Source organism: Bufo bufo, chromosome 1, assembly GCF_905171765.1.
Source record: "Bufo bufo chromosome 1, aBufBuf1.1, whole genome shotgun sequence".
In the NCBI taxonomy this organism is placed as follows: Eukaryota; Metazoa; Chordata; class Amphibia; order Anura; family Bufonidae; genus Bufo; species Bufo bufo.
The window spans coordinates 195,054,726-195,082,432 of NC_053389.1; the positions used below are offsets into that span (position 1 = coordinate 195,054,726).

A 27,707-nucleotide genomic window follows, 5' to 3' on the forward strand; every position below is an offset into this window, starting at 1 on the left:
CATGATATACTGGGACCTGGGGAAGTAGGTCGGTACATAACAAATTCACAACACTTCAGCCTGTATACTACATATGGGGGTCATTTACTAAATATTGTTGTGTCACACGTCCTAAATAGAAAAAAATCCTGCTGGAGGAAGATCCGACCAGTTATTAAAGGGGTTGTCAGGTTTTCTCATATTGATGACCTATGCTCGGGATAGGTCATCAATACCAGAGCGGCGGGGGTCCGACACCCAGCACCCCTGCTGATCAGCTCCTTGAAGAGATCACAGATAGCCCATAGAAACATCAGATTTGACCTTTCATTTTTCAGAGCACCTTTAGAAAATGAAAGGATGCATCTGCTTGGTTGCCACGGGTCAATTCACAGCACCAATTTTGATAAATCTCCCTCAGTAAGTCATAAAATGTTTGCACAAATTGCCTTTGTACCAAATTAGCGATTTTTTTTTTTTTAAATAACAGCCCACAAGGTTAAACCTTCTTAACAAATTATCTTTATTTAAAAATACAAATTTAATTAAGGCAACTTTTCAGTGAAATGTGTTTCTAATACAAGAAGGAAAAAAAATTCTGTCCAAAAGACACCCCTTTCCACATGCCACAATTAAGAAAGGCACTCAGTGGCATATGAAAGCAAGATCCAGAGACCAATCACCACCCTGCAGTCTGTGTCACACGACTGTGCCGATACATCGACAGCCTATGAAACAGTCCGTAAAACGGTGGGTCTCCTGCCCTGCCCAGTAAATATATCATCTTCACCCCCGGCAGAAACACTTGTGTAATAGAACAAACCTGACATTGTGGGTTATAACTTAATACAACTCTGTGGAGGCAGCCATTGTTGCCTAATGCGTCCCATGTAGTTTCAGTCAACAAAATGGCAGCCTCCACTGAAACACACAACCCATCTTACTATGCCTTTCAGGAATGGAGTAACTTGCTCATACCGATATTTCTGTGGGGAAAAAAAACCATATAGAACTACAGTATATCATTGCAAATCTGAACCCAAGTAAAATATCTGCTCCACGTAAGTTGAAGAGATCCTATCTTGTCAACTGTTCTTTTATATATTTAAAAAGCCCAAGTGAGCGGTGCGTAGGTGTACTCATCCCACCGCCCAATAGGTATTCACAGCATGTTTTTTTTTTTATCAAGTCTTAAATCCCTCTTTCTGGTGACGTGGCTGACATTGCATTGCCTTGAGTGTAAACTGTAAGGCCTTAGAAGAGAAAGAACCGATGCCTTCCAGAGACGGAGAATGACTTGTGAAGTCACGTTGTCACGGATTGAATGGAATTTCCTCAGGAGTCTGTAGCACTGTTGGATATTGTTGTGTAGTCATAGCAATTACCCTTAAAATATCCAGTGGATCTGAACTAAATGGTAAGCGACCAGGCACAAAAAATCCCTGCTGGAAAATGTGAATTTTCACAGCGTTTTTGGTCAGCATTACTGAAGAGTCTTCCCTCATAGGACATCCCTGTAATTTTACATTTTTCATTGATTACACAAAATATTCCAGTCCAAAGAGAGGGACAGAATTACACCAATTCTCGTCTTCTAGTAAATCGGCTTCTGCAGAGCAGTCCTGTGTCTGCGAAATGGATAACAAGCTCATAGTTAATTACAACATCAGCTACCGCGACCATGTCCTGGGGTCTGAACAAAGCGATCTCTTCCAGTAGAGCGTAAACATTAATAAAATCCTCCATGCCGGTTCAGTGGTCTTCTCTTTGGTAACGGTTTATTTCAGTAGTGTTAATAAAATCCCTGGATAAAGTATTTTGCTCCAAAAAAAAAAGTCCTCCTCTGAAATCACACACCATTCATACAGAGACAAAAAAACAAGACATCATGTTGACTCTGAAACCTCAGCTGGGTTGATTTGATCTGGCTGAACCTCTGTGTAAGAAGAAATAGCAAAATGAGTAAATAATATAATAGATATTCAAAACTAAAGGCGTATTCCTTCCGTCTCAGAACAGGCCCCCTGAACTTCTCCTGCCTCCTAGCCGTTGTGTGTTCTGCGGTCCGCAAATTGCGTATGGCATCCGTGTGCGTTCCGCAATTTGCGGAACGGCACGGACAGCCATTAATATAACTGCCTATTCTTGTCCACAAAACGGACAAAAATAGCACAGGTTATATTTTTATTTTTTTGCAGACCACGGAACGGAGCAACGGATGCGGAAAGCACACGGAGTGTGCATCTTTTGCGGCCCCATTGAAGTGAATGGGTCCGCATCCAAGCCGCAAACACTGCAGCTTGGATGCGGACCAAAACAACGGTCGTGTGCATGAGGCCTAAGTGCGAAGGTCAGGGGTGGTCGGGACTACGGAAATGGCTGAGTTAGGCTACTTTCACACTAGCGTTCGGGGCTCCGCTTGTGAGTTCCGTTTGAGATACATGGAGCTAAAAACAACAATAAATTACTAATAGGAGTCTACTATAAACCACCTAATATACCAGAGTCCACAGAAAATCTACTACTAAACGAGATAGACAAGGCGGCAAATCATAATGAGGTGGTTATTATGGGGGACTTCAACTACCCAGATATAGACTGGGAAACTGAAACTTGTATATCTCATAAAGGAAACAGATTCTTGGCAATAACCAAAGACCATTATCTCTCCCAACTGGTTCAGGACCCGACTAGAGGGACGGCCATACTGGACTTAATATTAACCAATAGACCTGACAGAACAACAGACGTGCAGGTTGGGGGACACCTGGGAAATAGTGACCATAAAGTAATAACCTTCCAATTATCATTCAAAAGAGCGTTTCTACAGGGAGAAACAAAAATACCAAACTTCAAAAAAGCTAAATTTAGCCAACTAAGAGAGGCCATAGGCCTAACTAACTGGGACAAAGTCCTCAAAAATAAAAATACAGCCAAAAAATGGGATATCTTTAAAAACATCCTAAAATCTCATTGTGAGAGGTACATACCGTATGGGAATAAAAGGTTAAGGAACAAAAAGAAACCAATGTGGATAAACAGAACTGTAAAGAAAGCAATAAATGACAAAAAGAAAGCATATAAAACCCTAAAACAGGAGGGTAGCACGGAAGCACTGAAAAACTATAAGGAAAAAAACAGAACATGTAAAAAACAAATAAAAGCGGCCAAACTAGAGACCGAGAGATTAATTGCCAAACAGAGTAAAACTAACCCTAAAATGTTCTTCAATTATATAAATGTTAAAAAGTATAAATCTGAAGGTGTCGGCCCTTTAAAGAGTAATGAGGGGGGAGTCGCAGAGAGCGACGAGGAGAAAGCAAAGCTGTTAAATATTTTTTTCTCCAATGTATTCACTGAGGAAAATAAACTGTCAGATGAAATGCTGAATGCTGAAATAAATTCGCCATTAAAAGTGTCCTGTCTGACCCAGGAAGAAGTACAACAGCGACTTAAAAAAATCAAAATAGACAAATCGCCAGGACCGGATGGCATACACCCCCGTATCCTAAGGGAATTAAGTAATGTCATAGCCAGACCCTTATTTCTGATATTTGCGGACTCTGTACTGACAGGGAATGTCCCACAGGATTGGCGCATGGCAAATGTGGTGCCAATATTCAAAAAGGGTCCAAAAACAGAGCCTGGAAACTATAGGCCGGTAAGTTTAACATCTGTTGTGGGTAAACTGTTTGAAGGTTTTCTGAGAGATGCTATGTTAGAGCATCTTATGGGAAATAAGCAAATAACGCCATATCAGCATGGCTTCGTGAGGGATCGGTCATGTCAAACTAATTTAATCAGTTTCTATGAGGAGGTAAGTACTAGACTTGACAGCGGCGAATCAATGGATGTCGTGTATCTGGACTTCTCCAAAGCATTTGACACTGTACCTCATAAAAGGTTAGTATATTAAATGAGAATGCTCGGACTCGGAGAAAACGTCTGTAAGTGGGTAAGTAACTGGCTCAATGATAGAAAACAGAGGGTGGTTATTAACGGTACATACTCAGATTGGGTCACTGTCACTAGTGGAGTACCTCAGGGGTCAGTATTGGGCCCTATTCTCTTCAATATATTTATTAATGATCTTGTAGAAGGCTTGCATAGTAAAATATCAATTTTCGCAGATGACACTAAACTGTGTAAAGTAATTAACACTGAAGAGGACAGTATACTACTACAGAGGGATCTGGATAGATTGGAGGCTTGGGCAGATAAGTGGCAGATGAGGTTTAACACTGAGAAATGTAAAGTTATGCACATGGGAAGGAATAATGCAAGTCACCCGTACATACTAAATGGTAAAACACTCGGTAACACTGACATGGAAAAGGATCTAGGAATTTTAATAAACAGCAAACTAAGCTGCAAAAAACAGTGTCAGGCAGCGGCTGCCAAGGCCAATAAGATAATGGGTTGCATCAAAAGGGGCATAGATGCCCGTGATGAGAACATATTCCTACTACTTTACAAATCACTGGTCAGACCACACATGGAGTACTGTGTACAGTTCTGGGCTCCTGTAAACAAGGCAGACATAGCAGAGCTGGAGAGGGTCCAGAGGAGGGCAACTAAAGTAATAACTGGAATGGGGCAACTACAGTATCCTGAAAGATTATCAAAATTAGGGTTATTCACGTTAGAAAAAAGACGACTGAGGGGAGATCTAATTACTATGTATAAATATATCAGGGGGCAGTACAGAGATCTATCCCATCATCTATTTATCCCCAGGACTGTGACTGTGACGAGGGGACATCCTCTGCGTTTGGAGGAAAGAAGGTTTGTACACAAACATAGAAAAGGGTTCTTTACGGTAAGAGCAGTGAGACTATGGAACTCTCTGCCTGAGGAGGTGGTGATGGTGAGTACAATAAAGGAATTCAAGAGGGGCCTGGATGTATTTCTGGAGTGTAATAATATTACAGGCTATAGCTACTAGAGAGGGGTCGTTGATCCAGGGAGTTTTCTGATTGCCTGATTGGAGTCGGGAAGGAATTTTTTATTCCCCTAAAGTGAGGAAAATTGGCTTCTACCTCACAGGGTTTTTTTGCCTTCCTCTGGATCAACTTGTAGGATGACAGGCCGAACTGGATGGACAAATGTCTTTTTTCGGCCTTATGTACTATGTTACTATGTTACTATGTTACTAAGGCTCTCACAAGCGGCCCCGAACAGATCCGTCCAGCCCTAATGCATTCTGAGTGGATGCGGATCCGCTCAGAATGCATCAGTTTGGCACCGTTTGTCCTCCGCTCAGCAGGCGGACCCCTGAACGCAGCTTGCAGCGTTCGGGTGTCCGCCTGGCCGTGCGGAGGCAAACTGATCCGTCCAGACTTACAATGTAAGTCAATGGGGACGGATCCGTTTGAAGTTGACACAATATAGCTCAATCTTCAAACGGATCCGTCCCCCATTGACTTTCAATGTAAAGTCAAAACGGATCCGTTTGCATTATCATGAACAAAAAAAAAAAATATTATTATTATTTTTTTTTTTTGTTCATGGTAATGCAAACGGATCCGTTCTGAACGGATCTAAGCGTTTGCATTATAGGTGCGGATCCGTCTGTGCAGATACCAGACGGATCCGCACCTAACGCAGGTGTGAAAGTAGCCTTACCCGTCCTATACTGTTTCCATATCTCCTATACAAGTGAGACGGAGCTGAAAAGTTAAAGGGGCTGGCCAGTTTATGGAAACTTTTAGAAAGGTGCTGGAAGCAGTTTACGACTAGGCTGTGATCGGAGCATGTCCATTGCTGTCCACATCTGTGCAGCATCGGACCCCTTGTGCTGACAGCTTATTCCTCTGTAAACATAAAGACCCTTCCCCTGACATGGCTGGTGATAGACCGGTGCATCAGCAGCCTCCACAGAATAACAGTGTGTGTGGCATGGGCAACCAGTAGATTGTTGATGGACGGGTCTAGTCACCTTCCCGTCCATCAGTTGCCATGTTGGGGGAAGAATCATTATGCTTACACAGGAACTGGCTGTCAGCACAAGGGGTCCAATGCTGCACAGAAGTAGACAGCAATGGACATGCTCTGATCACAGCCTATTAGTAAACTGACTGCTGCCAGTACCTTTCTAAAAGTTACCATAAACTGGACAACCCCTTTAGCATAAATCCTGGTGAAGTAGTTTGTAAAACAGGGCAGCTGGTGCGATGCCATGCAACACTGAAGTTTACCATGAGTTTAAATACCTGTGATAAGGTGGAGGGGGAGCATCATATGTGCCCGATGCCTCCAACGCCTCTTCATAGGATGGCAACCCTGGGGCGGTGGGATCAGGTAATGGCGGCTGGTTCAGAGGAAGTGCTTCAGGAAGTGGAGTATTACTAGTGAGGTGTACGGGAGCCCTGAAAACAAAAGTAGAATTAAATGAGACTGTCAAACAATACGAATTAAGAATTATTTTTTTTTTTTTGCAAAAGCTGGTGTAAAACTTTACCCCTTAAAAGGGGTTGTGTCATCAGAAAATGACCTATTGTTTAAATCACGTTTTTATGTTTAACATATTTTTAAATAATTTTTAATGGTCATTTTTAATTTTCCATGTCAATATCTAGATTTAAAAAACATTAAATCCTGCAGTTTTCGTACTGGCCACTAAGCCTAATATTACACTTTACTGCAGTTACCTTCTTGTCTGTCATTCTAATCCTGCCTGTAATGATATCACCTCTTTGTATAGATAAGACAGGATCCACCATTCACAATAGGTGATTATCAGAGCTTATCTATTCTTTCCTTGTGCAATGACCTCTGCACAGGGCACAGAGCATGTCTAGAAAACTCTACCATAGAAGTCAGTGAGGTCCCCTCCTGACCATTGTGTCTATGTACTGTTGGGTTGCCGTAAAGCAATTTTCTTAATGCTGTCTAAATTCTGTTAAAAACAGATCAGGCAAGATGGCCGCCCGCATAACCATGTTCAGAAAATAGAATACATAAATCTGCAATCAGAAAATAAAAATAAATAGTTTACAAAAAAAGATGTGCTGCTATCTGGTTTTAACTGGCAGATAAAATGTTTGATGACACATTTCCTTTAATGGGTAGACACTGTGGGGGAGATTTATCAAACTGGTGTAAAGTAGAACTGGCCTAGTTGCCCATAGCAACCAATCAGATTCCTCCTTTCATTTTCCACAGCTCCTTTGGAAAATGGAAATCTGATTGGTTGCTATAGGAAACTAAGCCAGTTCTACTTTACACCAGTTTGATAAATCTCCCCCTGCATTTCTGTTTTTAGTATTTTCATCCCTGCATTTCAACAGCCATAATTTTTCCACTGACGTGGCCTTACGTGGGATTGTTTTTTTTTTTGTGGGACGAGTTTTATATTTTAATGCCACCATTTTGGTGTACATCTAATGTATAGAAAACATTAATTTTCATGATGCAATCTATAGGAATGGTTTATATTATTTGGTCGCTTTCCTGTATTTTTCATTTATTTGTGCACAATATGTTGCTGTACGTCATTTGTACTCCCTCTGGGGAGGGGGTGAAAAAAAACAGCAATTTCACCATGGTTTGTCTTCTTGTGGTCTGGGGTTTGTGCACATTTTTTAGTTGACTATGCTGTGTGAGGGCTTGTTTTTTTTACCGGTTTTCATTGGCATAGTTTTATTGTTCATAAGACTTTTTGGATTTCACTTTTTATACAGTTATTTTTTTTTTTTTTTTTTAGGAAAGATGAACAAGAACTCTTTTTTTGTTTGTTTCACCATGCAGGATAAATGCATAAAAAATGTTATAGTTCATGTTGTTAAATAGTTAAATTTTTTTCTTATTTTTCATAAAAAAGCATTTTTTCAAAGCGGCTGAAGAGGAGATGAGAATAATCCTTTGCAGTGGACCAAGCTTTTTTTTTATAGCTTACAAAAATAAATAAATACCATTCACACTATGATCTTTACAATTTTTAGGCAGCAGTAAGGACCTTTGGTGACGTCACTGCGCTCATCACATGGTCCATCACCATGGTGATGGACCATGTGATGAGCGCAGTGACATCACCAAAGGTCCTTTTCTCCCAGGTCCTCAAAGAAGAAGACAGAAGAGAAGCCAGGCTGCGCAAACAAGTGGATGAGGTGAGTTTAATTTATAAAAAAAAAATATTTAACCCCTCCATCCCTAATGCTATTATTTTCCCTTATAACCATGTTATAAGGGAAAATAATAAAGATAGGGTCCCCATCCCGATCGTCACCTAGCAACCATGTGTGAAAATCACACCGCATCCGCACTTGCTTGCGGATGCTTGCGATTTTCACGCAGCCGCATTCACTTCTATGGGGCCTGCATTGCGTCAAAAACGCACAATATAGAGCTTGCTGTGATTTTCACGCAACGCACAAGTGATGCGTGAAAATTACTGCTCATGTGCACAGCCCCATTGAAGTGAATGGGTCCGGAATCAGTGCAGGTGCAATGCGTTCACCCGCGTGGAATTCTCGCCCGTGTGAAAGGGGCCTAACACTCATTTGTCAATTTACTCATACATTATTGGGAGGAATAGCACAATATAGCGTTCTAAGAAAAAAATACACTCAAGCATTATAATTTTTTTTTTTTTTATACGTGGAACAGTTTTTCAATCAGAAATGTTGGCAACAAATCTGATGTGTGTGAATATACCCTTACTACAGATATGTTAGGAACGCTGACAGGTGCTCTTTAGTTCAATCAAAAACCAAATTATAAAATATCAAGTCGTTATACTACTTTGAGTTTCATGGCCTTTTAACTGGTTCAGGTCCAGGATATTTTTAGTACTAGACACCACATTTCTGTCAGAGTTAGTTTAATAAATAGAACCCTTATTTGACTACTTTCACACTAGCGGCAGGGTTCAGCAAAAACGCTTCCGTTACTGATCATATAACCATCTTCATCCATCATGAACTCCATTGAAAGTTAATGGGGGACACATCAATTTTCTATTGTGTCAGAGAAAACGGATCCGTTTTGCTCAGCATCCCAGGACGGAAAGCAAACCGCAGCATGCTGCAGTTTGCTCTCCAGTATGAGAACGAAATGGAGCATTCCGTTCTGTTGAGTTACGTTTTGTCCCCATTGACAATAAATGGGGACAAAACGGAAGCGTTTTTTTTCCGGTATTGAGACCCTAAATAGAAACTCTAGTGTGAAAGTAGTCTTTGTTGGGCTAGAAACATGACTTTTGTGTATTTTGTTTGCTTTTATTGAACAATGCAGGTTTTTCTTCTTATTTTTATAAACACGATTTATGATACTTTCTTAGACTTACCATATGAAAGTCAAAATAATAAAATAATACCCATTTTAGCCTAAAATAAACATTTTATTAGGATTCATCATTGTCTGATTTTTCATGCATTGCCTATCCAATTTAGGGTCGTTGGGTCTCGACTAGCGGTATGACAGTGAGTGGCAGGGAGCAACATTTTTTGGAGTAGGTTATTTTTTGTGCAATTATTATTTTCATTTACTTCTAATTTTGTTTGTAAATCTGTTAAAGGGCAGAAACTACCATGGTTATCACTGTTAGAGGTCCTTTTTCTACTGGCATCCCAAAGATCACTTGATTAGGGATGAGTGAACTTCTGTTTTCAAGTTCAGCATACAAGGTTCGGGTTATCTAAGAACTCCATTATGGATTCCGCTACCACGGACTACAAGTTATGGTCCGTGGTAGCGGAATCCATAACCAAATTCTTAGATATCCCGAACCCAAACCTTGTACGCCAAACTTAAAAACAGAAGGTCACTCGACACTACACTTGATCAATCACCAATAGAGGCAGCAGCAGCAGTGATGTTACCTTTTTTGATGTACAACCTTCTGTACTCTTCTTCTCTCCTGGTTCCCCAGAAGTATCTGACAAAAGGGGGCCCAACATTTGGCTCCCTGAATGTGGATATAGATGTGTAGTGGATATAGAATGGTGCGGGCTTTAGAGAACCAGCTAGTCCATAACCAAGGAAAAAATAGTTTTGTAAAGATCTGTTTCCTAGTTTGATTGAATATTCCTTTCTTGAAATGTTGTAGTATATAGGATATAGCAGAGCTGCAGAGGGTTCACGTTTGTGCTAGCAGGCTATCACAGAGGTGGTTGAGCTGGAGGAGGGTTGTCTATTAGCTCAGTATACCATATGAAGTTATGAGAAGCAGGCAACTTCCTTATAGTGCTCACTTACCTCCCATGTCTTGCCCGCTCCTTGGCTCTGTATCGCACACAGTACATGATAAGAACGCCCATCATTACTAGCAATACGAACCCTCCCACCAGTCCTGCAACCAGTCCGGCAATATCTAAAGCAGGGGAGTTTCCTGCAGGCACAGAAATAAATGTAGAAATTAGGCCATTCAAATCAACCATCGCCCACATCCTCTACAAGTATACAGTACAATGAGTATGTGGGAAACCATATCCTGTACCCCGACTTGTAAATATAGAACAGACATAACTACATGTGAGGAAGGACTATATGATGTGGAAGCCATGATATAAGTCATTACAAGCATAAAAGGCTACAACCTCTGTCAGCACAGCAGTATATGTTGGCACTATATAGGACAAGCCTCCTCATACATCAGTCTGGTATTCTATTGAGATCAGACTATGACACTTCATTGGGTACAATTTCTGCAATGGACTTACAAGGACTTAAGTGCCAAATGGTTTTATGCCATGAAAACTGCAAGAGCAGTCTCTACGGCTTCTAGCTTTCAAGTAACTAGTGGCATAGGTTGTAGATCAGGTACTAGGGTCCCAGAAATCTTCATGAGAATGTACCAAATCACCTAATCACCAGTCTAATGTTACTTTAAATCTTTTCCTGTCTGACTCTTCCATTGAAATGACTTTGGTTACCAGGCCTGGCAGATCATCTAATGTAATGCGCTCAACTATTCCACAGCAATGCACAGAGATTGCCATCACTTATATCAGTCCCTGTCTGGGGCTCACAATCTAAATTCCAAATTTACTTATCAATATGTTTCTGGAGTGTGGGAGGAAACCAGAGTACCCGGGCCGGCAGTAATCCACACACAAGGCGAACATACAAACTCCATGCAGATGTTGATCTTTGTCAGATTCAAACCCCAACACTGAAAGACAACAATGCTAACCACTGGGCCACTATGCTGTATGTGTAACACCTCAGAGTGGCATTACCACTTCTTCACCCTGATACTGTCTCTAATGGGCTAATATAATGTCACCTTATATATTTATTCCAAGTTCTCCACAATGTGCTTTTCTAATGTTTGCAACTGTTTATTTCATGTAATGTACCGGGTTCACCAGCAGGTGGCAGAGCTACAGTTAGGTAGAATGGAGCTTTCCATTCCATTCTTACCTCCCATGTCTAGTCCCACTTCCTGCAGGAAGGGTGGGGATCAATTCTAGTTTAGTCTAGCTTACCCCCTGCTTGGGGAAGGTGTGCAGAGCACGTCTCTGCTGGACGTGCCCAAGCCAGCCACCCTCAGCTCTGCTGGCCATGGAGTCAGAAAGCTTGAAGCCTCAGAAGCCAGGAGTATAGTACCCTGGCCTAATCTAAAGACATACCACAGAAAGTGAAGTGCAGCATCAAGAAGAAGCTATACAGCCAGCCTGTCAGTACAGCAGAGCATAGAGAAACAGATATAGCAGAGTGGAGTTTGCCTGCCAAAGTACATGTCATACTTTTATTCCGGCCGCCTCTCGGCATGCTTGCCGTGCTGCCGCAGGAATTCCGGCCAACCCCCATTACAGTCAATGGGCCGGAGTCGTAGTACTGGGGCACACGTGCACTAGCGGCAGCACGGATCTGACAGGCTGAACAGCCTGCTAGAGTTCCTTGCCGCTAGTGTGAAAGTACCCTTAAGCTTGAAGATTGTTTATGATGAACATTTATTCAAGTAAAGCTGCCATTGAACTTCATCAATACAAGGTCTGGACTCAATCTATCTTTCAAAGTCCAGCCGTATCCAGGAAGGACCCCCGTGACACACATAAAGGGACATTTTAGGGAGCACTACACCACTCTGCATTTCCTACGTCTGGGTCGCATTATAGAGGGCCCTAGGGGGAGGCGCCTGTTGCATATGGAATGCTTGGCTAAGGCTCGTTCCAACTCCAAAGCTGCTATAATGGCTGCCTGTATAAATTACAATAGGAAGCACAGCTCTGGAGCTCATACAGATGCTCTACAATTATAAAACGGTGTAGACCAGGAACCTTTATGCACACATGTAAGTTTTATTTATTTTAAAGCAGAAGGTACAGCTATAGACTCTAGTGATTTTGTAAGGATTAGTAACAGTCCTAGCAAAGTAGTTACACTTGTGCAGATTTCCTAATCCTACCCAATAGAAGCGTAAAGTGAGAAAAATGAAGTTTTAATATGTGCAAATTAGCCTCTAAGTAAGAGCAACGGAGGTGGTGTTGCCATTACACCTAGAGGCTCTACTCCCTCTTCAACTGCTCTGCCCTCTCCATTTTGACTTTAAGAGAAGTCAGGGCCAGGTGTGATCACACTTGCCTGGGCCTGTCAATCAAAGAGGAGAGGGCACGGCAGTTGAAGAGAGAGCAGAGCCGCCTAGAAAGCTCCTAACCTACACAGGGGGTTTACATAAGCCCTGCCCATCTTCCGCCCAGGACAGACTGAAATTTGCAGGGACTGTCTCTGAAAATGAGGGACGGCCCTACAAATTCAGGACTATTGGCAACTATAGAAATCTGGACTAGTCCCATAATGTCTTACTGTAAAACCCTGACCACTTACCTGAGCTCCCTCCCTGTCCATTGTGTGCATAGCTTTTCCAAAAGTTTTTCTGAAATAGACAGAGATACATAAAAGAAAATATCAGCATTACATGTTTAATACGTAGAAATATATATTTAAGCCATGTCAGATACACTGGTTTGACCATGTAAAGGGAACCTGTAGGAGATATACGCTGACCCAACACCAGTAGCCACCAAATAAGAGCAGTTCCTACTCTGGTGGAAGATGTTTGTCCACGTATTACATGCTGAGCAATTCATGCGACTGTCCGCTTTTACTACATTTCTTCTGCAGCAGGTATGGTACCGTATATAGCCAGCCCCCGGATCCTACAGTGATAGCACTTTATATACTACAAATCTCCACCATTAACTCCCTGCTCAACCTAATTCACTTTTTACACACCACAGATCCATTGGCTTTAAGTGAATTCTGATGAATCGCCACTAGAGGGCGCATGCTGTTTCTGCAGAACGAAAATGGTCTTGCTCGTGGTATTGAAAAGGTCACAAAAATTATTTTCAATAAATCACATCAGGAATTCATATAACAAATACCTAAAAGAATGTAAAGCCTGTCTATCCTTGAACACTAATGAAAAAATGAAATAGAATTTTATTTCTGGGTTTACTTTTACTGGTGCAGCGAAGGCAAACATGAGACAACCCCGCAGTCGGGGGCCATTTATCAATCAAAGCAAAGAAGCAAGCAATGTCAAATCCTTAGTCATACAGCATGCAATATAACAACTAATGCATTACATTCAGCATAACAGGCACTGTAGACAGACAGACCGACAGACGCCTGCAGTGGGTGATAACGCATACAAGGCAACCAATACAATTATTATAATAATCTTTATTTATATAGCACCAACTTATTCTGCAGCGCTTTACAATCTGAGGGTTCATATACAAACAAAACCATAGGACCCAGCAACAAACAAGTCAACAATAAAAAAAAAAAAAAAACGGAAGGACTTCCCTGCCCGCAAGAGCTTACAATCTATTCTGTTGAAATTTTAACCAGTTTTGCACTCCTAAAGCAGAATTTGGTCATATTGCGTTGATTTTACTTATTTTTCCATTTTTTTTATATTTTTATGTAAGAATTTGCAGGAGAAAAACAAAACAAAACAAAAAAAAAAATACATCCTTGTTCTACACTGCATCATCTGCCATCATTATACCCCCATACAAGCAATGCCTCCCCCCTTCTTTAGAGCTCTGCAAAAGGGTTTTGGTAGGAATAGCCATCTGGCAGCAAATCACTGCCGACACAGTTCAATCAGCTCTCAAGTATCCATGGCAACCGCACTGCCAGAACTGTCAATCACCTTGCGTTCAGCTCTCCATCATTAAAGGGACTGGATTACGTGACTGCACAGGAGCCGGTCTCTCCAGCTTATGCCTTCCACTGCATACCATAGCTGATTAAAAGGAAAAACTAAGCCACGGTACAGAGGGCTTGTCAGGATCTGGAGGAAATCAATGTCGTCACACAACATATGATTCTTTTCTGTCTTTTAAATGTGTCATTCATGGTAGCTTCAGCCACTATGGATATCACCGCTGAGCAGGACATACAGAGCCGGCACCCATTTGAAATATTGCTGCGGATAATTCCCAATCTACCTATTATTCCTTACACATTTACGTCATTCTGTCATACTCTGGGGTCATGTATCAACAGTGTTCTCTATACAATGCTTAAAGGGTTTGTTCCACAAAAAAAAAAAATTCTATATTTTTCAAACCGGCACCTCGATCTGAATACTTTTGTAATTGCATGTAATTAAGAATGTATTGTATCCATTAAGTTATTCAATAAAATCTATCTGTATGGCACCACCTGCTGTTTGCTCTTTTTCTAATTTCTCTGTCCTGCTAGCTGAGATGGAAGCACATGCTCAGTCCAATCTTTTAACTACCACCAGGTGCAGTAGAAAGGACACGCCCCCTGAGAAAGGACACGCCCCCTGAGCTGCCAGCTTGAAATAAATCTAGCAGAGCAATTGGAGCAATGAACGGATATATCTCTGGATCCATGTGAGGTACAGGGCTGGTTCTAGCTATGTTAGAAAGAGATTGTCATGTACTATATGATTTTCATGTTTTACATATTTACATTAGTCATGGGATAACCCCCTTAAACTGTGCAGCATGTTACCAGCAAAGATTCCACTGATATGTGGGCTTCCCCCAACTTCCCCTGCCCTCCAGACACAGACTTTTTTTTCCACTATTACTGTGCATAGGGAAAAACCTGTCCATCAGCAGCTGGGAGCCATATCCTTCCTGCGGCAAATCCTTGCTTCCTATAGAGTCTAACATGGAAGAACGCAAGTAATGATAATGAAGTCAGTGCCTGTCCCTACAATACGCTACCTTCTCTGACTGGTTTCCTTTAAAGAGGTTATCCACCTTTGGGACATTTTAATTGTGGGCAGCAGATTGAAAATAATCATGCTCACTTGCTCCCTGCCACCCCATTCTGACTCCCTGGCTCCCATTTTTCCGAGTCATATGCACTGTTACAGCCAATGACTGGCATCTCCAATGATGCGATATAAAGTGACACATGACCCAGTAGTGACGTGCCACCTGGTGCCCCTTCCTTGTTGAGACCAGTAATTTGCCACAGTAGTGCACGTGACCCCATCCATCCGACTGTTTTCTAGGACAGGGACTGTTGAAGGGAGCCGGAACGGAGCTGCAGGTGAGTCTCAGTTTTTCCAAAAAGGTACAACATGCTGTTGTCCAAAGTTAAAAATGTCTCAAAGCTTTTATAACCTCATGTGCTCTATTAGGTCATATGGACAGGGGGTTGGCTATAACTATAATCGTCACAAGTATGGCACAAATGAATTCCAATGGAAATCTGTCCGAAAATTTGGGTTCATGCTTTAAAAATGTTCTTAGATGTTAGTAGTGAGGCTTCTTGCACACGTCCGTATGGCTTTTTCAGTATTTTGCGGCCTGCAAAAAACGGATCCGCAAAAAATACGGATGATGTCCGTGTGTATTTTGTTTTTTGCGGAACAGCTGGCCCCTGATAGAACAGTACTATCCTTGTCCGTTATGCGGACAATAATAGGACATGTTCTATCTTTGAACGGAACGGAAAAACGGAAATACACAAATGGAAGGCATACAAAGTACCTTCCGTTTTTTTGCGGATACATTGAAATGAATGGTTCCGTATACGGAACGCAAAAAACGGAATGTAAACAGAAAAAAAAATAAAGTTTGTGTGCAAGAGGCCTAAATGTTACATTTAGGGCTCATCACATGACCGTATGAATGGATCCATATCCGTTCTGCAATTATACGGAACGGGTGCGGACCCATTCATTTCAATGGGGTCACAAAAGATGCGAACAGCACACAATGTGCTGTCCACATCCCTAGTTCCGTTCCGCGGCCCCACAAAAAAAAAAGAAGGAGCATGTCCTATTCTTGTCTGCAATTGCGGACAAGAATAGTTATTTATATCATAGTGCCGGCCGTGCGTGGTCCGCAAATTGCGGAACGCACACAGGCTGATATCCATAATTTGCGGACCACAAAACACTATGATCGCCTGAATGTATCCATACCATGTTGCATTTTTTATTTAATTTGCATTTCAAATGCAATTGAATTTCTTTAATTATCAACCCTGTTAACATTCAAAACTCAGTCCACCCAGGGGGATAAGTCAAAGAGAGGGAGAGAAGGAGAAAAGCGACGCCACGACGAGCATGTTATAGGTTGGGATGACTTTCTAACATTAAGAAGTCTTGCCAAAAATAATCTCCCTAACAAGTTTTTTTATTTTTATTACCGTAATTAGATAAGGAAGTGAAAACAGATCTATCTCCTGATATACAAACACACAGATCGCGTGGTATAGTAAAATTGACCTTACATTCCAACTTTGATAAAAATTATATCTGATAAACTCTTGTAATAAAGTCAGCATCAGAGACATTACATCTGGGGCAGCAAAAAGATGGGTGAACACACAATTTTGCACAAAAAAGGAAAATAATAAAGTCTATAGGAGTCATTTATGAAGACCCGTGTTTTTTGACACCAGTCTTAATAACCCCTATATCTGGCAGTGGATCTGCTGAAGTTATAAAGAGGTGTTGGTCTCTACATAACTTCGGCGCATCCAGTGCCAGTCTAAATGTAAGCCAGCTTACATTTAGACCATTTTCTACGCCTAAGGCTACATGCACACGATCGTGCTGTTTTTTGCGGTCCGCAAACCGCGGATCCGCAAAAAACGGAAGCCGTCCGTGTGCCTTCCGCAATTTGCGGAACGGAACAGGCGGCCCATTGTAGACATGCCTATTCTTGTCCGCAAAACGGACAAGAATAGGACATGCTATATTTTTTTTGCGGGGCCACGGAACGGTGCAACGGATGCAGACAGCACACCGAGTGTTGTCCGCATCTTTTGCGGCCCCATTGAAATGAATGGGTCCGCATCCGAGCCGCAAAAACGGTGGCTCGGATGCGGACCAAAACAACGGTCGTGTGCATGAGGCCTAAGGGTACTTTCACGCTAGCGGCAAGGAACTCCGGCAGGCTGTTCCGGCGGGTGAACAGCCTGTAGGATCCGTGCTGCCGCTAGGGCACGCGTGCCCCTAGTCTACCACTCCGGCCCCATTGACTATAATGGGGGCGGGCTGGAGCTTCGGCAGGCGGAATAAAATTATGACATGTTGTACTTTAATTCTGGCTGCCTCTCGGCATGTTTGCCGTGCTGCTGCCGGAACTCCGCCCCGCCCCATTATAGTCAATGGGGCCGGAGCGGTAGTCCGGGGGCACGCGTACACTAGCGGCAGCATGGATCCGACAGGTTGTTCATCGCCGGAACAGCCGGCTGGAGTTCCTTGCCGCTAGTGTGACACTAGCCTAAAACAAGTGTAGAAAATGGTGAATGAAATATTGGGCAATTTCACACAGGCGTATTCAGCGCAAGAAATGAGATCCGTGAATGCTGCTCCTATGACATGGACCCACGCAATTAAAATGATTTATAATGCTGTGTGTTCCTGCCTGATCTTAGCGCTAATGATTTATACTCGCATAATGCCAACTGTACAAATTATTAGAGTTGAGATTGGGTAGGAACACACAGCATTATAAATCATTAATTTACAATGCTGTGTGTTCTTGCCCAATCAGAACTCTAAGGCCGAATGCACAGGACCGTGGAACCCGGACGTGAGCGGTCCGTGGTATCCCGGCCTGGCATCCTGCTGAGAGCAGGAGAGCATGGAGTCATTGGTTGCTATGACGCCGCGCGCTCCTGCAATGCCAGTCCGGTATTTCACAGACGGTGTTCCACGGACATCTGCATGAGGCTTTACAGTTTATAGGATTTCTCAGTACTTCCCATTAAGCCTTGCCTGAGGAAGGGCTTAACAAGCAGTTTACTATGGCAGGCCAAGGAGCCTTCATATGGCCCCAGGTTCCTATATTAACCAATCAGCATCCCATGACTTTGCTGTGGTGGTGTAGATCAGAGGTCAGGGGTATCCCCCTCGCACGAATAACCGCTCAGATTCTGCAGTCGTTATTGACTGCAGCATTTGAGGGGTTAAATGATTAGTAGTTGCAGCCAGGTGTAAGGTGTATTACACAGCCGGTACCCCACTGCTCTGGAACATCAGTCAAACCAGAGGGGCTGGAATAAGGGCATGAAATAATAAATAATAAAAGATGCAGTACTCACCTAGTAAATGCCAATACTGTTCCAGTGTTGCCACTCCGTTGCTCCTGACCAGTCAGTTTACACGGTTGCAGCAATGACATAACATCTAAAACATATGACTGCTGCAGCCTATCACTGGCCTCAGTGGAAGGCTGCAGTGGTCAAGTGCTGTACAGGTTACATCATCACTGCAGTTAACAGACCAGACCACTGGAACAGTAGGGTGATTTACTAGGTGAATAATGCGTTGTTTATTAGGTTATGATATTTCCCCATTTGGGCAAATTTTGCACTATACTGGAAAGCCTTTTTAATTCCATTGGAGCCCCGACCCCTATAGGACCTAATAGTAGAAGTACAGACTTCCCTCAATAAAGAAACCAGCACAAAGGGCAATTAAACCAAAGCATTGGAAAAGTGCGGTCTGCATGAAGCAAAAGGATCGGTCAAGACAACCTGTAGCCTTTAGTTCACTATTATAAAAGAAAACGATTATTTGGGGCAATGCAAATACATAATAATCCAAAATGGGAAAAAGTCCATATTTTGGGGAATATAACACCAAAGTCCACAGACAAGAGTGGTGCCAAGCCTTTCTCTAATCTCATACAACCACATCCTTACAAGACATAGGGAATAGTTGTACTTACTGTTTTGTCATCGTCTTCAAAGCACTCCCGTGCCTCCTCGTAGTTACACACTTCCTCGTAACATTCTCGCTCCAGGTTACCCTGAGTAAACATCTCAAAATCCCAACTGTTGTAGCGCAGCTTGCGGGTAATGAAGGAATTTGCATCTTCATCATCCAAGAACACTAAAAGAAGAAGGAAGAATTCAGGACAATCTTACATGCAATTTTCTGCATTAATCAATTACCCCAATAAAATAATTGTATTGAAACACTTTATTCCAATGGAGTCTAATCTCATAGATCTTTCTATACTACTCCCTGTTCATTTTTAGGGTCATTCAGGTTGTAAAGAACATGCCCAGCCCCCCGCCCTTGATTTCTCATCTAACATTCCCATCTGACTAGAAGTTATTGTCCTAGCATGCATGTTTACTTCTATACAGTGAGACATACATCAACGGCAACCTTGAACATCTGGTCAGAACAAGTCTACCTGGTTGGTCAAAACACCGACCTACACCCAAGAAAGTTTAGATCTGATTCATTGTGTCTATGGAAACATAACAGACTACTACAGGATTAAAAAATATATATATGGCGGCTTCATTCCAAAAACAGTGCCACATCTGTCCTTGGGTCATGTCTGCCATTTCAGCTCAGCTCCACTGAAGTGAATCGGGCTGAGCTCTAATACCACACACAATCCATGGACAATGGCTCTGGTTTTGGATAAAAAAGAAAAACAAGGTTCAAAATTAGCAGACTTGTTTCTTTGACTTTCTCACAATAGATAAATCACCCCCAATTTTTTTGGAAGATTTTTTTTTTATTATTATATAATTATACTGGATAATGATCAGTTTTAAGAAGTGCTCACCTGCTCTTCCTGACCTCAGCATCTGGGGATCAGGAGCAGTCCCAGTGGTCACTATATATGCCTGAATTAGCAGGAGGCATCCTGCCCACCGCATGGTGCCGACCTGCAGGGGAACAGCAACAGTTTTAAAACATGTCTCCAGAAGCAAAATTCGACATACATGTTTGATGACTCATTTTCAGATTTTTTTTTGCTGTACAGGAATGGAAATTATTATGTCAAGTATCTGACAACCTGCTCTAGATGTAGAAGGGTAAGTTCACACAATAGAGTTTCTGCATGGATTTCTGCACAGCATCTGCCTCCCATTCTCTTAAGGGCTCAAGCGCACGACCGTATGTATTCTGCTGTCTGACATCCATGTTGCATCCGTTTTTTTTTATGTGGATCCTTTGTAACAATGCCTGTCCTTGTCCGTAAAACTGACAAGAATAGAACATGTTCTATTTTTTTTTCCCCAGCACCATTGAAATGAATAGTTCTGCATACAGACCTGTAAAAAAAACGTAACGGGAGAAATATACGTTCGTGTGCACGAGCCCTTAATCTGTCTTCAAGAACAGACATATCCTTGTCTGCACACACATCAACTCCATTGAATGGCGCCAAATCAGTCGGCAGATCCGCAGCATGCAAAACCATGGCAGAAATTCAGGGGTCAGCCTCAAAAAAAAAAAAAAAATGCCGCGTGAACTGTGGCCTCTCTTGTAATGATCCTTCCACCTGTGTCAGTTCAAGACTGAGACTAATTTAAAATGTCTAAATGTAAGATTTCCATTCACTGACAACAAACAGAAAGTTATTTTACATAGCAAGGAATAGAAACAGCAAATTAGGAAGGTGCAGAACATTTTTGTACATAAAACTAAAAAATTACTGCAGTAAACAATCATTTCGACAAATCGTAGAGAGAGAGCTGCTATGGCAGAGAGGGGATCCCGTTCCAGATTGTACTATTCCCATTTTCTCAAATGGCGACAACCTGGACATGGATGTTATCTGCACAGGTACTGCATACAAAAACGTGGAAAATGTACTTGAAGTATAAAAACTCTGATCAGGGCACCAAGGATTGTGGTGGTGTCGAGCAGCTCCTGAAAGGGGCCTAAATACTATCTGTGTCCCAGTCCTCTACGTTATGTCATTGTCCCCAACCTTGTAAGAAACACAAACTGATAACTTTGCGTAAAGCTCTGACCTGTAACAATGTATGAAGAATGATCCTACTCATAACAGTCCTCTTGCATGATTTTCAAGGCTCCTTGAACATAGATCCATCAGAACAGAGGCTCAAGAAAGAGAAAGGAAATCAACTTCATAAAAACTTTCTTCTAGCTCTAAAGCTATGAACCGTTTCCTCAGCAAAAAGGTCAATGTGCTGTCTACGTCTAACTGGCAGAAAGACAGGAACACTCCTTTATAATACAGTATTTGTATTAGTCATAGATGGGCTGTCCCTTTAACTCTTTGGATACAAGTGGAACTCCTTCATACCATACCGAACAAATAGGGTCCAGTCACACAAATGTATCTTGGCTGTGTGTTACCTTTCACCATAAAAATAAAATGTAGTCTGCTACCATGGGAATGCATGGGCCAGGGGTGCACCATCAATGAGGCAAGGTGAGACAATTGCCTCAGGCGCCACCAGGTATGGGCAAGAGGGGGGCAGCAGAAGGGGGATTTTCCGTTTCTGTAGTATAGAATTGGGAAGCACAGTGGGCACGTATATGGTGCAGTATTACCCGGAAGCTCTGTATGTAATGTTTTCCAAGTAGGTCTTTAACAGTAGGCTTGCAGGGAGGTGGTTAGGTTAAAAAATTACAAATATAATGGTAGGCACTCTCCACCTGGCGCTGCATGGATCAGTCAAATAGCCTTATAGTCACATGTACAACAATTTATTAAAAACTTCTAAAAATATAGATTCAATAAAATAAAACTGAAAAAATCCCAAAGAGGTAGATACAGATATTCAATTGCAGTTGTTCATTGGTATTGTTCAAACACATATGGTGGCCAATATATTATATATCTGCATAATATATTCCAATGGCAGTATATTGATCATATTGTCTAGTTTTTATCGCTTTTATGACACCAAATATGGCAGTTCTTTCTTAGGCTACTATCACACTGACGTTTTGGCTTTCTGTTTGAGAGATCCGTTCAGGGCTCTCACAAGCGGTCCAAAATGTTTCAGTTTTGCCCTAATGCATTCTGAATGGAAAAGGATCCGCTCAGAATGCATCAGTTTGCCTCCGTTAAGTCAGCATTCCGCCCTGGAGGCGGACACCAAAACACTGCCTGCAGCATTTTGCTGTCCGTTTGACGAAACTGAGCCAAACGGATCCGTCCTGGCACACAATGTAAGTCAATAGGGACGGATCCGTTTTCTCTGACACAATCTGGCACAATAGAAAACTGATCCGTCTCCCATTGACTTTCACTGGAGTTCATGACAGATCCGTCTTGGCTATGTTACAGATAATACAAACGGATCCGTTCATGATGGATGCATGCGGTTGTATTATTGTAAAGGATCAGTTTTTGTAGATCCATGACAAATCAGCCCAAAACGCGAGTGTGAAAGTAGCCTTAGACGTTCTAATTAACCCCTTCCTGACCTTTGACGTACTGTTACGTCATGGGAACCACTGAGTTCCCACAATTTGACAAAATAGTACATCATAGTGATCGCGCGGGCACCGGAGCGGTGCGCGCGCGATCAATGCAGGGGCCAGGAAGTCTGTGGTAGCAGGGCCCCTGCTGTATCCGCCGGCATCGCTGTAAAACCCAGATTAACCCCTTCTATGCCGCGGTCCGCGCTGACCGCGACATAGAAGAGGTTTGTGTCGGGTGACTCAGTGTCATACACTAACAGGCAATGCATTACAATACAGATGTATTGTAATGCAGTGCAGAGGGGACCAGACCCCCAAAAGTGAATGTCATAAATAAAGCAAAGTAAAAAAAAAAAAAAAAAAAAGTGTTTTTAATAAAATTAATAAAGTAAAAAAAGAAAAAAAACGCAAGATAAATATCTTGGTCAAATGCCAACTTTGTATAAAAAAATGGGAAAAGTTGTCTTTTGCCAAGATATTTCTCTCACCCAGCATGGGTATATGTAAAATGACACCCCAAAACACATTCCCCAACTTCTCCTGAGTACGGCGATACCAGATGTGTGACACTTTTTTGCAGCCTAGGTGGGCAAAGGGGCCCATATTCCAAAGAGCACCTTTCGGATTTCACTGGTCATTTTTTACAGAATTTGATTTCAAACTCCTTACCACACATTTGGGCCCCTAGAATGCCAGGGCAGTATAACTACCCCACAAGTGACCCCATTTTGGAAAGAAGAGACCCCAAGGTATTTCGTGATGGGCATAGTGAGTTCATAGAACTTTTTATTTTTTGTCACAAGTTAGTGGAATATGAGACTTTGTATGAAAAAAAATAATAAAAAAAATCATCATTTTCCTCTAACTTGTGACAAAAAATAAAAAATTCTAGGAACTCGCCATGCCCCTCACGGAATACCTTGGGGTGTCTTCTTTCCAAAATGGGGTCACTTGTGGGGTAGTTATACTGCCCTGGCATTTTCCAGGGGCCCTAATGTGTGGTAAGTAGGTAAATGACCTGTGAAATCCTAAAGGTGCTCTTTGGAATATGGGCCCCTTTGCCCACCTAGGCTGCAAAAAAGTGTCACACATGTGGTATCGCCGTATTCAGGAGAAGTTGGGGAATGTGTTTTGGGGTGTCATTTTACATATACCCATGCTGGGTGAGAGAAATATCTTGGCAAAAGACAACTTTTCCCATTTTTTTATACAAAGTTGGCATTTGACCAAGATATTTCTCTCACCCAGCATGGGTATATGTAAAATGACACCCCAAAACACATTCCCCAACTTCTCCCGATTACGGCGATACCAGATGTGTGACACTTTTTTGCAGCCTAGATGCGCAAAGGTGCCCAAATTCCATTTAGGAGGGCATTTTTAGACATTTGGATACCAGACTTCTTCTCACGCTTTGGGGCCCCTAGAATGCCAGGGCAGTATAAATACCCCACATGTGACCCCATTTTGGAAAGAAGACACCCCAAGGTATTCAATGAGGGGCATGGCGAGTTCATAGAAAATTTTTTTTTTGGCACAAGTTAGCGGAAATTGATATTTTTTATTTTTTTCTCACAAAGTCTCCCGTTCCGCTTACTTGGGACAAAAATTTCAATCTTTCATGGACTCAATATGCCCCTCACGGAATACCTGGGGGTGTCTTCTTTCCGAAATGGGGTCACATGTGGGGTATTTATACTGCCCTGGCATTCTAGGGGCCCTAAAGCGTGAGAAGAAGTCTGGAATATAAATGTCTAAAAAATTTTACGCATTTGGATTCCGTGAGGGGTATGGTGAGTTCATGTGAGATTTTATTTTTTGACACAAGTTAGTGGAATATGAGACTTTGTAAGAAAAAAAAAAAATAATTCCACTAACTTGGGCCAAAAAAATGTCTGAATGGAGCCTTACAGAGGGGTGATCAATGACAGGGGGGGTGATCAATGACAGGGGGGGTGATCAATGACAGGGGGGGTGATCAGAGAGTCTATATGGGGTGATCACCCCCCTGTCATTGATCACCCCCCTGTAAGGCTCCATTCAGATGTCCGTATGTGTTTTGCGGATCCGATCCATGTATCCGTGGATCCGTAAAAATCATACGGACATCTGAATGCAGCATGACAGGGGAAGGTGATCAATGACAGGGGGGTGATCAGGGAGTCTGAATGGGGTGATCACCCCCCCTGGAAGGCTCCAGGGAGACGCCTGTATGTGTTTTGCGGATCCGATCCATCTATCAGTGGATCCGTAAAAATCATGCGGACATCTGAATGGAGCTTTACAGGGGGTTGATCAATGACAGGGGTGTAATCAATGACAGGGGGGTGATCAGGGAGTCTATATGGGGTGATAACCACAGTCATTGATCACGCCCCTGTAAGGCTTCATTCAGACGTCCGGATGCGTTTTGCGGATCCGATCCATCTATCAGTGGATCCGTAAAAATCATGCGGACATCTGAATGGAGCTTTACAGGGGGTTGATCAATGACAGGGGTGTAATCAATGACAGGGGGGTGATCAGGGAGTCTATATGGGGTGATAACCACAGTCATTGATCACGCCCCTGTAAGGCTTCATTCAGACGTCCGTATGCGTTTTGCGGATCCGATCCATGTATCAGTGGATCCGTAAAAATCATGCGGACATCTGAATGGAGCTTTACAGGGGGTTGATCAATGACAGGGGGGTAATCAATGACAGGGGGGTAATCAATGACAGGGGGGTGATCAGGGAGTCTATATGGGGTGATCAGGGGTGATCAGGGGCTAATAAGGGGTTAATAAGTGACGGGGGGGGGGGGGTGTAGTGTAGTGTAGTGGTGCTTGGTGGTACTTTACTGAGCTACCTGTGTCCTCTGGTGGTCGATCCAAACAAAGGGGACCACCAGAGGACCAGGTAGCAGGTATATTAGACGCTGTTATCAAAACAGCGTCTAATATACCTGTTAGGGGTTAAAAAAAACACATCTCCAGCCTGCCAGCGAACGATCGCCGCTGGCAGGCTGGAGATCAACTCTCTTACCTTCCGTTCCTGTGTGCGCGCGTTCACAGGAAGTCTCGGCTCGCGCGAGATGACGCGTATATGCGTGACTCTGCGCAGGGCTGCCACCTCCGGAACGCGAATCTGCGTTAGGCGGTCCGGAGGTGGTTAAAAAGTGCGTTTTGGAAATTTTCCAAAAAATTTCAAGATTTGCTTCCATACTTCTAAGCCTTCTAACGTCCCCCAAAAATAAAATATCATTTTCAAAATGATCCAAACATGAAGTAGACATATGGGGAATGTAAAGTAATTACTATTTTTGAAGGTATTACTATTGTAAAAGTAGAGAAATTGAAATTTGCTAATTTTTCAAATTGTTTGGCAAATTGGGTATTTTTTTAATGAATAAAAATGTTTATTTTTTTACTTATTTTTACCACTGTCATGAAGTACAATATGTGACGAGAAAACAATCTCAGAATGGCCTGTATAAGTAAAAGCGTTTTAAAGTTATCACCACATAAAGTGACATGTCAGATTTGCAAAAAATGGCCTGGGCAGGAAGGTGAAAACAGGCCCAGGGTTGAAGGGGTCAAGTAAATCATGGTGATTTATTTGGCAATATTTGGCATGGAAAAAGAAGAACCATCACTCTACAACTAAAAATAACAAACATGGTATATGTGCCTAAGGCCTCATGCACACGGCCGTTGTTTTGGTCCGCATCCGAGCTGCAGTTTTGGCATCCGTTGCTCCGTTCCGTGGCCCCACAAAAAAAATAAAAAATAACATGTCCTATTCTTGTCCGCGCTTTGCGGACAAGAATAAGCAGTTATATTAAAGGCTGTCCGTGCCATTCCGCAAGTTGTGGAACGTGCACGGACACCATCCGTGTTTTGCAGATCCGCGATTTGCGGACCGCAAAACACACAACGGTCGTGTGCATGTAGCCTAAAACGCATGATTGAGGAACTTTTTCATCCACAAATGCAGCTATACAAATCGCTCTAGGACCCGGCGCATCAAGTGTAAGGCCCCTTTCACACGGCGAGAATTCCGTGTGGGTGCAATGCGTGAGGTGAACGCATTGCACCCGCACTGAATCCGGACCCATTCACTCCAATGGGGCTGTGCACACTAGCGGTGATTTTCACGCATCACTGGTGCGTTGTGTGAAAATTGCAGCAAGCTCTATAGTGTGCGTTTTTCACGCAACGCAGGCCCCATAGCAAGTGCAGATGCGATTTTCACGCATGGTTGCTAGGAGACGATCGGGATGGGGACCCGATCTTTATTATTTTCCCTTATAACATGGTTTTAAGGGAAAATAATAGCATTCTTAATACAGAAAATTAAGGATGGAGGGGTTAAAAAAATAAATAAAAAATATTAAACTCACCTCATCCACTTGTTTGCGCAGCCCGGCTTGTCTTCTTTCTTCTTCTTTAAGGACCTGGGAGGAAAAGGACCTCACCAAAGGTCCTTTTCCTCCTAGGTCCTCAAAGAAGAAGAAAGAAGACAAGCCAAGTGGATGAGGTGAGTTTAATATATATATATATATATATATATATATATATATATGTATATAAATATATATATATATATATATATATATATATATATATATATATATATATATATATATATATATATATATATATATATATAATTTTTTTAACCCCTCCATCCCTAATTTACTTAGCATTCTGTATTAAGAATGCTATTATTTTCCCTTATAAGTATGTTATAAGGGAAAATAATAAAATCTACAGAACACCTAACCCAAACCCGAACTTCAGTGAAGAAGTCCGGGTTCGGGCCTGGGTACCACATTCAGGTTTTTTTTCTCACGCGCGTGCAAAATACATTGCACTCGCGCGGAAAAAACTGAAGAATGCAACGCAATCGCAAACAAAACTCACCCTACTCGCAGGCAAAAATCGCACGATTTTCCCGCGACGCACCCACATCCTAACCGGCCCTCACACGCGATGCCCGTGTGAAAGAGGCCTTACAAACAACATCTCTTAGCAACCATCAGTGAAAAACGCATCGCACCCGCACTTGCTTCCGAATGCAATGCGTTTTTCACTGAAGCCCTATTCACTATGGGGCCAGGGCTGCGTGAA

At 42.4% G+C, this 27,707-nt stretch overlaps 1 protein-coding gene across 4 annotated transcripts in view; it reads right to left on the reverse strand.

Moving 5' to 3' along the window:
• Positions 1-502: 502 nt before the first annotated feature.
• Positions 503-27,707, reverse strand: part of PRRG2 (proline rich and Gla domain 2) — a 54,127-nt gene continuing 26,922 nt past the window's right edge. For 2 of the 4 annotated variants that reach the window (XM_040433973.1, XM_040433980.1), the window contains 6 exons: positions 19,971-20,073; positions 19,113-19,276; positions 12,751-12,799; positions 10,177-10,309; positions 6,192-6,347; positions 503-1,915 (listed from right to left, as the gene is read on the reverse strand). In XM_040433973.1, coding sequence (XP_040289907.1) covers positions 1,885-1,915; positions 6,192-6,347; positions 10,177-10,309; positions 12,751-12,799; positions 19,113-19,276; positions 19,971-20,064 — 627 coding nt within the window. In that variant the 5' untranslated portion in view covers positions 20,065-20,073 and the 3' untranslated portion in view covers positions 503-1,884. Of the gene's footprint in view, positions 1,916-6,191; positions 6,348-10,176; positions 10,310-12,750; positions 12,800-19,112; positions 19,277-19,970; positions 20,074-21,168; positions 21,339-27,707 lie in introns of those variants that run through there. The other 2 variants (XM_040433970.1, XM_040433978.1) reach the window with 2 other exon arrangements.